At 40.2% G+C, this 12312-nt stretch overlaps 1 protein-coding gene across 2 annotated transcripts in view; it reads right to left on the bottom strand.

Annotated features, from left to right (window-relative positions):
* The window catches only part of SMC4 (structural maintenance of chromosomes 4), a 55772-nt gene that overhangs the window by 30836 nt on the left and 12624 nt on the right, over positions 1-12312 (bottom strand). For both annotated transcript variants that reach the window (XM_063442600.1, XM_063442601.1), the window contains 5 exons: positions 8934-9061; positions 8238-8378; positions 7993-8143; positions 7728-7892; positions 3599-3832 (listed from right to left, as the gene is read on the bottom strand). In XM_063442600.1, the coding sequence (XP_063298670.1) occupies positions 3599-3832; positions 7728-7892; positions 7993-8143; positions 8238-8378; positions 8934-9061 (819 nt within the window). The remainder of the gene's footprint in view (positions 1-3598; positions 3833-7727; positions 7893-7992; positions 8144-8237; positions 8379-8933; positions 9062-12312) is intronic.

Genomic DNA, 12312 nt, shown 5'->3' with positions numbered 1-12312 from the left:
AACAAATATGCACTTATGAGGTGTGAAGTTTTAAAAAACAATTCATGGATCCATCACCTCTGCCACCATCTTGCCCTTTCATACTGGCTCGCTGTTTATAAGTTACTACTTGCAGTTTCAGGGAACCATTCAGGTTATTCATAATGGATATGAGTGTGGTGGAACCAGCCTCGCCACTGGGCATTGGAGAAGACTGATTGCCAGCCTCCTGCCATGTGACTATGGCCCCTGGGATGTATTGCCCTTTAAGGAACTGATTAGGGGCTTATGGAATTGTATTGGACTGTGTATGGCCCTTTATGAACTGTATTTGGGCATAATGGATTTTTATTGTACTGTTTCTGGCCCTGTAAGTACTTTGGGAAAGGACCTGCAGTTCTGGCATGGCACTTCGGATGCAGCCAAAGTAGTTGCCATTAGAAAACCAAACACATGGCAGCGGCCATTTTGATTCATTTGAATGCAGTCAGCGGTGTGTGCCGTCAAACTCATGGAACTAAAACCGGCTACAGAACGGCACGAATACCACTGAAGTTTTACCTTCCCTGGAACTAATGCATTCGACAGTTTGACAATGGTTGTCGTTCGTCTTTTTGAACTGACTTTAACATGGGAAATGGACCGCCCGCACAGCCTGATTCTCTGGAACTGTTTTGGGCATGAAAATGTGCTTGCGGTCGGTCATAAAGGACTTCCAGCTAACTTTTTAACCCCTGGACGGAATTTTGGATATGTTTGTAATTAAAGTGTGCTGAGTTCGAATATGCAATTTTTATGAAGATTGAATGTATATTTTTAAAGTTACAGTGTATGTGTAAAAAGTGTATTTTTCCTGCCTGTGATAGTTACATTAACCCAATGTGTTCAGTAATTATATCACAGGCAGAGGGGAGGGTGTGTGTGTAATTGCTGGGAGTGTTTTATTGTAATGTACGTATTTTATTGGTTGTTTCACAAAACCCTGTGGGCGGTATGGTGTGCGTAAAATGGGCATAAAAGCAGAGTGTTGGATTAAAAGTTAATCTTATTGGGGCAATTTGCTACAAGGGATTGCTATGCTTGTCATACTCCCCTGTTAAATCACTACTAAGCTTTTGTAAGAGCTTGTTCCTGCCTTGCTCTCTGGAGGAGTCTACGGTGGTTATTAAGTCTGCTGGAGTGCTTGGAGCCCTCAGGAAGCGCTAGGAGCATCCATCAACAGAGGTACCCAGTCGGGGTGCCAGGTGATCCGTTACAATGAGCTTCCTTGTTCTGTGATTCAGTGTTGGAAGTATGTGCAATGATATAACTTCCTCTCCGTGCTGTCAAGATTGTTGGGCAGGGCAGCCAGCGGAACACAAAAAAAAGTTGCACTCCTCTCCAGAGACTGTCCACCCACTTGAGGAGGTGTGAAGTTAACTTTTAAATTCCCAGTCATCATTAGGTAAGTAAAAGCTGGCCAGTAAAAAGTAGAAACAAATATGGAGATGTCAATCCTATACCTCCATAGAGCAGGTTTAAGATTTCTAGCATAAATTAATCTAATTTCTGAGCATACAATACTTTCTACTGACACTATTACTAGGTTTCACTATGGGATGGTTTTCAATTCTCTGGGAATTTGAACGTTTTTGTGCCAACAAAATTACATGAAAACGAAATAGTGGGGGGCGGGGCTTGGGCATCATGGCGGCTGGCTGCACATCGCCTGAGCTCCTGATCTAAACCTCGCAATCTGCCCGACATCGGGTGCCCAGCCGACCAGCGGTGCCCAGCAAAGCTGCATATAGCTGTAGGCGAACCTGGGGGAAGCCCCAGCGATTTTGCGGACTTACCCGATCGTTTCATCCCACAGAGACCACATTGCGGCCTACCTCCGCTGCCGGGCGGGTGAAACGGCCGCTCACCTGCCCCACGCGAGGCTGCCACAGGGGAGGTCTACCACTCGCCTCGCTGCCCCCCCTCTGGGCCGGGAGGGATATCCCGGTCCCCACTGAAGGACTCACACTCTCAGCACATCAAGTAAGGGGCCGACTCGGGACCCAAGTGGCGCACGCAACATGGCCGCCGTCCCAGTGACTCAGCACCCACTATCAGGCATGAGGACACAGGACTGGCTCACTGCTTTCAACCAAAGATTTGATGACATCTGCCAGAAATTCTGGAGCAGGATCCATGACCGAGCTCAAAGGCAAGCCTCTCATACAGATCACCAGTCCCACAGCAACACAGCCGAAGCACACCACTCACCCAAGCTGGAGGCTATGAAGGGACACGGCTCGCATATACTGACGCCTCCTGCAGTGCGGATGGGAGGTGATGGGGCCTTCCACGCCTGCTCCTCTTCCGAGCCGGGGGCTCTAATGGAGGTAACCCCCCCACCGCCGTCCATATACCCAGAGGGCCGCCCGGAACCCGGAAAACCCATGGGCCCACGATCCTAAGGAAGGGATCAATGGACACCAGGCACGGGCTCCCACAAAGGCCTTGGGCCGAGGACATGGCAGACGGAGGCCCCACGCACTGATACCCAGCCGACGTGAGATGGCACATGACCCCCACGGACTCGGTAAGCTGACGGGCGTGGGATACAAGAGAGAGCCCTACCAAACATGGCATGGACTACCACGAATCCCAAGGGAACTGCCACACACAGGGATTGGCTGATAGCCGGGCTTTTCCTGGATGATGTCGACCTGTGCAACCGAACTTAAGAGACTCCTCTAACTACCACCTGATATGCCTATTATGCTTTAGTTAGGCCTGTTGCCCATTTGTTTTACATTATATTATTTTATGCACCCCTTTGATATACTACATGATCGACGTACACCTGACCGAGCTCTTAGAGGCCTCAGTGGATTAACCATCCCCTCTCTCTGCCGCACCTTTAACCACCCTTATGCATAACAACTGCAACTAGAGAGAGAGCATCACATAATGTTTGCAACTTTCAATCCTTATTTCACACGCAGACATAAAGGTCTCAGCTAATCCTACACCACATTAATCTCTTGCAACCTAACTGCACTCCACAGGTATACTACACTCCATAGCAGTACGTTGTCAGTTCACAGTCAGTCATTTCCACAAAGCTTGTTAACACTCTAATGTGAACCCAGCACGCATACATATAAACCGACGCTGCTATCACGTCTGACATATCACTGCTACCAGCAAAAACCTGCTACTCATGTGCGACCTGTGCAATTGCTCCTGACTATACCTAACATGACAATTCCTGAACTAGCTGGGACCTTGTGTTTAGATCAGCATCTTTCATCCTGACATAAAATCTCAATATTTAGCATGACACTATCATATAAAATTGTGCCGTTTCCTCACATGCCTTGTTAACTACTGTTCAAAATACGCTTATTGATGCTGTTGTGGCACTGTAAGACGAAATGTTATATGTTTTTCACATGCACAAGAAAAATAAAGAATTACAAAAAAAAAAAAAAAAATATTACATGAAAACAGCATTTAAGTGCCCACATCTAATCCGTTATGCTGTCATCCCAATGTCTGCCTGTAATAAATTGGTGGGTTTGAGTCATGGTAGCACCTTTAAAGCTTAAACATAGGAGAAGCAGAAGAAAGAAATTATTAAATTCACCTTCTTAAGGTCTTCAAGAGATTTGGGTAATTTTGTGTCCAACTCTTTTACGGCAGCTGTTCTTTCTTTTAGAGTTGCAGAAGCAACATTTAAAGCCTCCTTAGCTTTGTTAAGTTGTGCAACTGCTGTGTTGTGGCGACTCAAATATATATCCAACTCTGACTGGGCCACATCCATCTTTGAACGAGTTTCATTCACAGCCTTGCTTAGTTCCATCAATTCTTTCTCTTTACCCTTGAATAAAAAAAAAAAAAAAATCAATACAAAGTTAAAATGTGATTATTTTTGTTGTGTTTAGATTGTAGCTAACTGAAACAGCATCAAAACAATGAAGTAAACTATGGAGCAATCCAATATGAAACAGTACATCAAGTTCATAATGAGCTCAGAATTACATAGTTCAATAGACTAAAAAGAGACAAATGTCCATCAAGTTTAGTCTTTCACACATCTGTTTTTTGTAGTTGATCGAAAAGAGTTCCAGGAAAACCATAGTAGGGAAGAAACAAAAAAGTCAACATTGCTCCCTTTTTGTGTGTGTACTTTTATCATTACATTATCTAGGACGCTATATATCAGGTTACACTATTGGTGTCGGTTTTTCTATCCAAAAACTGTCTGTTTCACATCTCTACTAAAAAAAAAAAAAAATATTTTTTCAGGAAGGAGGACAACAGATTGACCTCCAAGAATACTATTTCCAGCAGATTTTATATTTATACCATATTCTTATTATTAGTCAACATTTTTCTGTGGGGGTGGGGAAGGCAGCATGTTTCCCTTTTCCATCATTTTGGATTGTTAGGGTATCCATACTACAGACCTGCTGCCTGTAGAGTTAGCGCTGTATCTATCGCCCCCTCTTTTTTGTATATTAGTAGGGAATAACCCCTTAACATAGAAATGACAAAAAAAAAAAAAGCAAACTGGTTGATTCCTAGAAATGGTGTCCTCCGTTAAAAACAGCTTAATATTGTTAAAACGGTACTAAAGGAAGGAAGGATAGATTCCTGAAGAGAAAAGATCCACAATTTAAAAAAGATAATTTATACTGAATTGTCCAAAAAGGACAGAAGACAATAAAATTACAAGTCATCCTTACTAGTGCAAAAAAAATACTAATTGCATAAACAAAAACTATACCAGCTGCAAACTCCTATAGAGACTAGGTTCTTATTAAACCTAATAAATTAAAAGTGCAATATCATGGCAGGCACCTAGGATACAGTTGCAACATGTAATTATAAGGATGATAAAAAGGTTAACAAATGAATTATTTTTAAGCAGATTAGACTATTCTCACCACAACCAATATTAAGGGCAGTAGTGGGACAAAATTCCAATGAGAGATAAGATGTTGTAAACCAGGTTTATCATAAATTTCCAGACGTTCAGCTATCTTCAACGAACAAATCAAAAGAAAAGCAATTGAAATAGCTTAGCAACGATTGCCTCAAGTGGTTTCTTTAAATTCAACTGAAAATGGAAGCTCTAATGACTTATCAAGTCTCACAATTATTCAACCCCTTTATGGGAAGCATCTTTTATACTTGGTAGAGTACCCTTTTGCGGTTATGACCTGCTGCAAACAAGATGCATAGTGAGAAACCAGCGTTTGTAAACATTTCTAAGGACACTTAGCCCTTCAGCAATGGCCTCCAGTTCAGAAACATTATTGTGTTTGCATGCTGCAACCGCCTTCTCCAAATCCTAGATTTTCCATGAGGTTCAAATATGGTAACTGATGGTCACTTTAGAATTGTTCAGGACTTCCTCTGCAACCAAGCCTTGGTGGAATTTGAGGTACGCGTTGGATCATTGCATTGTTGGAAGGTCCATACTCAGACTGTACGGCATTTTCTCCTAGGATTTCCTAGTACTTTAAGGCATCCATCTTGCCCTCCCCATGATGTAGGTTTTCAAAGCCAGAGGATCACTGAGCCACCACCATGCTTAACTTTAGGTAGTCTTCCTTTTAACGTATGCTTCATTCTTCTTCCTCTAGACATACCGCTGAACTATTAGGCCAGAAAGTTCCAGTTTTATTTCATCACTCCACAGAACAGAATCCTAAACGTTCTGTGGCTTATATAATTGAGTTTATTGGGTCCATTATTTTGTACATCTTGGCGTTCTGGCATGGAAGCCTTCTGTGTTTAGCACGCGCCTTACTGTGCTCACTGAAACCTCAGGGCCTGTTGCTATTATGTCTTGCTGGTCCTTTGAAGTCACTCGCGGGGTTTTCACAACCTGCCCTCTCAGAAATCTGGTTACAGCCATTGATAGCTTCTTTTCTCTGACCTTTTCAGATAGTGTAACCACTGTTCCATCAACTATGAACTTACGAACTATACTTCCAACAATGCCTCTAGGAACATTCAGTGTCATCGCTATCTTTTTGTATCTTGTTAATGAAGGGCGATCTTTTCTCAGCTTTGTGGACCATTCTTTTGACTTTGCCATCTTTCTAACATGCAGTCAAACGTGACTTCTAGCAAATTTATGTATTTCAAGAATTCCAGCTCAAGAGAACCTTGTGCAACTTATGAAGCTCTTCATTAGTTACATCAGGTGTGCTCGAGAACACCCGTTTTGCATATTTGTGCTGTTGTGAGGTATTTTATTCAGAGGGTTAAATAATTTTGAGACCGGATAAGTCATTATAAGATGCTTCTTTAATTGAATTTATGGAAATCACCTGAAACTTTTGTTGTGTTGAGCTATTTCAATTGCTTTTTTCATTGCAAACAGCTTAAAGTCTGCAAATTTTGACAAGAAACCTGTTTATGAGGGTTGAATAATTTTGATTCCAACTTTACAAGATATTAGAGGATTAATGTTAAACAAAAAGAGCGTTCAATCCCCTGCAAAACTAATAGGAATTGTTAACCTAAACTAAAGTGTCCTAACGTGTCTATTAAGGCACCTATGAAACTGATATATTGGGTTTATTGTAAAAAGCCAAAAGGAAACTAATAATCATTATACCAAAGCCATACTATCAACATGAAAGGGTGAGGTGAGCTAGTATAAACATCACATAAATCAGTATGAAATATGAAGCTTGGCAATAGCAGAGTCACGGAAGTGCACATTTTGCCAGTATTTAAAGGCTGTGTTGGTAACTTGTTGCACTAGTAAAAAGGACATTTCATTTTAGCACTTTGTCAACAGTACTTTTTGGACAAGTCAATATAAGTTATGTTTTAAACACAAACATATCCTTCCTTAGTACCATTTTAACATAACTAATAAAAAAAAGTTATGCTTTAATTTAGGACACTTTAGTATATTTACACTAATGTAAATTTTCCACACTTCCATCCTGAGATTCTAAAGAATTAATGCATGATTATTCTAGAGATTTTTGCACACCTTATCATATAGTGTGTTATGAACCAAAGTTACTAAAGCCTATGTTATGTGTATGGAAGCATATTCCCAGCTTTTACTTTTCTGCTAGATTTGTATTGTATGAAAATAAACAGGATTATGGACTACAATGCGAAATCAAGGAGTATTTAAACAGAATTTTTAATTTGAGGTAAAAAATAACCAAACTGGAAAAAGTCAGCTATATTTCCAATCTGGCTACCCTGGCCTTAAATTTGAAATTCACTTTGAAGTATTACAGGATTATTTACCAAAGTGTTAATTCAGATCGTTCACATACATAACTTTAGCAAGCCAGTAACCAGCCTTATACTGACAAATTGCTTTACCTACAAAACTGATCCATGAGTGGTAATCTGGCTTTGCTTCTTGAGCTAGGTTTGAAAGTTTTTATATACAGCAGACATACTCCACTGAATCCATGTATAAAGTGAAGTAAAGGATGCCCACCTAGTTTCCCTTGCGGTGGTAACAGCACAGAAAATGGGAGGTTACTTTGGGAAAGAGCAAGTCCTATGGCTGTACTAGTGTGTGCAGATCTGTGTTTAACAATTTATTTGCTTTTCACTGACTTACGGTTAGAGGGTTTTCACTGACTTACGGTTAGAGGGTTTTCACTGACTTACGGTTAGAGGGTTTTCACTGACTTACGGTTAGAGGGTTTTTCACTTTAACCCACCATAACGCAACTGGTTTGTGTACAAACACTCAAGAAATGAATGAAAAATGTATGTACCTCTTTTTCTTCTTGTAAGCCTTGTGTTTCTTTTTTAAGGCTATCCATGACTGCTTTTAATTTTTCTTCTTCCTTGTCTTTATCTTTTTCCAGTACTTCTTTTCTACTTGTTGCTTCTGCAATAATTTTCTGACTGTTTGCAGGCACACATTTTAATTCTTCCACCTAACAAATAAAAACACAAGTTAAAAAACAAAAAAAACTTTTAAATAAATGATTGCTAGACATTACTAAACATTCTGAAATATTTACTTAAAAACTATACCTTCTCTTTGTCCTTCTGAAGTTGTTTTTGAAGTTTTTTTACTTTGCTTTTTGCATGTTTCAATTTTTCACGAACATCCACATCTTGTAAGTCTAACTGTGTAAATTTTTCTCTGTTTTCTTCAATATATTTTGTAATTTTATTTAGTTGCCTTCAAGAGATATTACAAAGTAAGATACAGCAAAACAGAAGTGGAAAATACATGCAAGAATATAAAAAGATTTCAAAATTAACCTGACACATACGTTTCCACATCTTTCAAAGCCTTATTCTTCACTTTCAGTTCTTCAGCAAGTAATTTACTTTTCTCATTTGTTTCCTTTGTATCTTCTTGAATCTTTTCTTTTTGTGCCTCCATATCTTGACTACGCTTTTGCAAATCATGTCTAACAAAAAACAGAGTTTACATTTCATAATTTTAATGGTTTGGTTTCTATTTAATGCCAAATATTAAAACCGTAAAAACACCAAGAATTTGTCAATCCACTATAAAGCATCATATAAACAAAGGACCTCTGAATAGAAGGATTTTGTTTCAAGCCCAAAGTTCAGCCCTAGAGTGCGTGCATGGAACATCATTATTACGTTTCACTTATTATGCAAGTGTTCCTATATATCATGCTGTGCAATGAGAGGATCAAAGCAATGGGAAATATGAAAATTCAGCCAAGGGTAATAACATTCTGTAGCAGACTTTAGTGAAATCGTTGAAATGGTCTACAGCAGGAGTTCTAAACCCAGTCAAGGACCCCAGGACCAGTCCAGGAGATTACCTGGGTGTGTCCAAGGAAAAAAAAAAAAAAAAAAACACCTTAGACACACCCAAGTAATCACTAAATCCTGGACTGGTAGGGGGTCATTGAGGACTGGGTTGATAATCCCTGGTCTAGAACAATGATTGTGCAATACCACATTTGCCATAAATGAAAGCATTTACTTACATATAATATTGACAGATCTGATTCTTCTTCTTGAAAGTTTCATTCTCTAGTGTCAGGAATTCAATGGCATTGTTTTTCTCTCCTTCTAATGCATCTTTTTCTTTCTCTACCATTTTAACTCTATTTAACTGTTTAGAAAAAAAAAATTAAAAAAAAATGTTGACCTGGAAAATTATTCTACGGATTATTAATGGATTGTTCTATAAATCATAAACACAATATTTTTCAAGATCTTTAATACAGGTTTATCAGTTTACATATACTTTCATGGAAAATAAGGGTGCTAAACTAAAAATATGCAGTATTGGACATGAGTGAATTTCTCCAGCCATTAAGCTGTCATGATGTATAGATTATGTCCCTGCAGCTTCACTGTTCAATTCTATGCCATTAAGGAGTTAAAGTATCCATAGCTCTTCCAACTCCCCCCGCCCCCACCATTTTACATTACTTAAGGTAAAGAGAAGCTAATAGCACCAATAAGATATACAAAAGTTGTTTTTTTTTCTTGTGCTTAATCTTAATACCTGGGCAGAGCCATTTTGTTCTACTCTGTCTTTGAGGTTTGCTGTCTACTCGTCTAAGATTGATTGTACTGATGGATTGTAGCTAAATGTTATTGGTAATTGAAAAAGAACCATGCTTAAAGGAACACTCCAGTGCCAGGAAAGCAAAACGTTTTCCTGGCGCAGGTCCCCTCTCCCTCCCACCCCCCATCCCAGGTTGCTGAAGGGGTTTAAACCCCCTCAGTGACTTACCAGAGTCCAGCGCCGATGTTCCTCGGCGCTGGTCCAGGGTCCGCCCACGCTCCTCCCTTGCCGATGTAATCCGGAGGGGGAGAACGATTGCGCATGTGCGCCCGCCGGCAGGGTGAGACCTAATGTCTAGTAGACAGCCACTAGAGGAGTTATGAAAACTGTAATATTTACAAATGCAAAGTTAAGGGTAGTGGGAGTTGGCACCCAGACCACTCCAATGGGCAGAAGTGGTCTGGGTGCCTGGAGTGTCCCTTTAAAGCTCCACATATTGTCCCTGTTTTGACAACTTGACTATACTTAAAGGAACACAAACTGATTTCTGACCAGATCGTGTTATGACCACAATTTAGGTGGCTTGCCTCCCTATTAAAAAGGGTTAAAACAACCTCTTTCCAACACCGTGCGGATCGCAGTTGACGTCTCTGCCCCTGATCCGCTTTTTTGGCTGACAGAATTTATGATTCAGCCAATCCAATGCCTTCCCATAGGTAAGGCTTTAGATTGGTTGAGATTGCCAAGGAGGGCTCAAACGCCAGCCAGGCCAATCAGCATATCCTTAGATATGCATTGAATCAATGCATCTCTATGAGGAAAGTTCAGCGTCTCCATGCAGAGCGTGGAAACGCTGAATGTCAGTGCTGCATACTGTACCGCACTGCCTCATGAAAAACCTCCAGTGGCCATCTGAGGAGTTGCCACTGAAGGTGTCCCTAAGCTTTGATGTAAACACTGCCTTTTATCTGAATCAAACAGTGTTTGCATGAAAATGCCTGGACGGACTGTCCAGTCACAGAACAACAACTCATTGTAGTTCTGGTGAGTATATCGTGTCCCTTTTCCTTATGTATTTTATGAAAACTATAGCAAGTTAACATGTACTGGGATTTATACATACAGATTAGATAAAGTTTAATGAAAATGAAAGAAAACCTGTTGGTGCTTAGAGTGGGCCTTTAAATAATCAGCTAAAATATGTCCAACCTGAGCACATAAATTCTGATACACTCCACTAAAGAATATGCAAAACAAGAGGGACGGATGAAGAAAGTGCAGACTAAGTAAATGTCCTATCAGTTATACAGAATGTAAAATCTTGTAATGCATATATTAGCATATTGGGATTCCTGACTTGCAATGCCTCTAAAGGAACAGCCTGATGTTCTAACATCAAATTTCCTATCAAAACGTGCTTCCCCTCACAACACGCCAATCATTGGAACTCCTCCCTTGTGAATTCAGTGTCTGAAAAGCCTGCTTGCCAGATCCTGCAAGGTAAAGTTACGGTCACACTTCCACTCCACTGCAGCACTGGGACATATGTAAAAACTTGGACTAAAATTAGGGTTAGGAACTAATTCAGCCTCTCTCAATTCATATTCTAACCCTAGAAGTAAAGTTAAAATTAACCCTGGGTACAATTGCCAATTTTTTCCCCCCCTATGAGTCTGTAATCTGTAAATGAATTACTTCCCAAATCTGAACCCAATTTAGTGACCCATGTTCCAGTGAACTCTTTTGCCATAAGCAGACAGTAACTTCGCTTACTCAGCAAGACCTCACCAACCAGCCTTGTCAGACATATGGATGGGGAGGGAGAGCGCTGTGTGACCATACCTCCTAATTTCAGGCCTCAAGTGTATTACAATGTTTGTATTTACAGACTGTGAGTGCAGCTAAAGTTTGTTGCTAGAGATAAAAATGTTATATAAATAAAGATTTTGCACTCCTACCTCCAGCCAATGGTACCGGGTGCCAAGCCACACTGCAATATAGAAAACGATAGATTTTGCCGGCACACGCTGGAGGGAAGAGGGGGGGAGGAGGGGGGGGGGGGGGGAGAGGCGAGGGGCTCTAAACAAGGTGAGCACTTTAACCTAATTTTATCTATATGAAATCATCAAAGATGCTACACTTAGCTTGAAAAAAATCTGTGTCTTTTATATACGCGGTGGAGAGGAACATACGCACTTTGCCTTGGATAGAGGGGTCGTGTGATCTACCCTAAAAGACAGACGCTTGGAAATTTAGAGCCTAATTAACTTGAAAAGGCTCTAAAAAAAATGTGAGTGTAGACTCATCTGTTAGTCACGTAACCCTTTACTATATTTAACATACTGCACAATTATCTGTATATATTTCTGTTTTCTTTTGTATGTACATTACATTGGAGAATATAAAGGATAATTGTCTCTGAAACACAGGTAATACACTGTGCTCTCACAGATTACATAGCGCTGCACTCTTAAAAAGACAGAAGACCTAAGGGGTGGAAACACCCATTAGGCCTGAAGTCTTCTGTTTCTTGGTGATTGTCTTTGTATGGTGGGTTTTGAGGAGTACCCATAGAGTGTATACAGCAGCTAGAATTTACTTTTCACATTTACTATATAGCGCCACGTATTCCACACCTATTGTAAAAATACACACATCTATAGCTATCTAAAAAAAATCTGTATAAAAGAAACCAAGAGGGCTGCACTCACCTAAACATGCATACATCATAGGGTGCTGCTGAGGCTAAAATATACAAAATACAGAATCCAGTGCACTCTTATTCACTAAACACTGACTTCAAATCTTAAATCTTAGAGATTGTAATAGTTTTATTTAAAAACACCCCA

The sequence above is a fragment of the Pelobates fuscus genome, chromosome 2, assembly GCF_036172605.1.
Source record: "Pelobates fuscus isolate aPelFus1 chromosome 2, aPelFus1.pri, whole genome shotgun sequence".
In the NCBI taxonomy this organism is placed as follows: Eukaryota; Metazoa; Chordata; class Amphibia; order Anura; family Pelobatidae; genus Pelobates; species Pelobates fuscus.
This window is presented reverse-complemented; position numbering and strand designations above follow the sequence as displayed.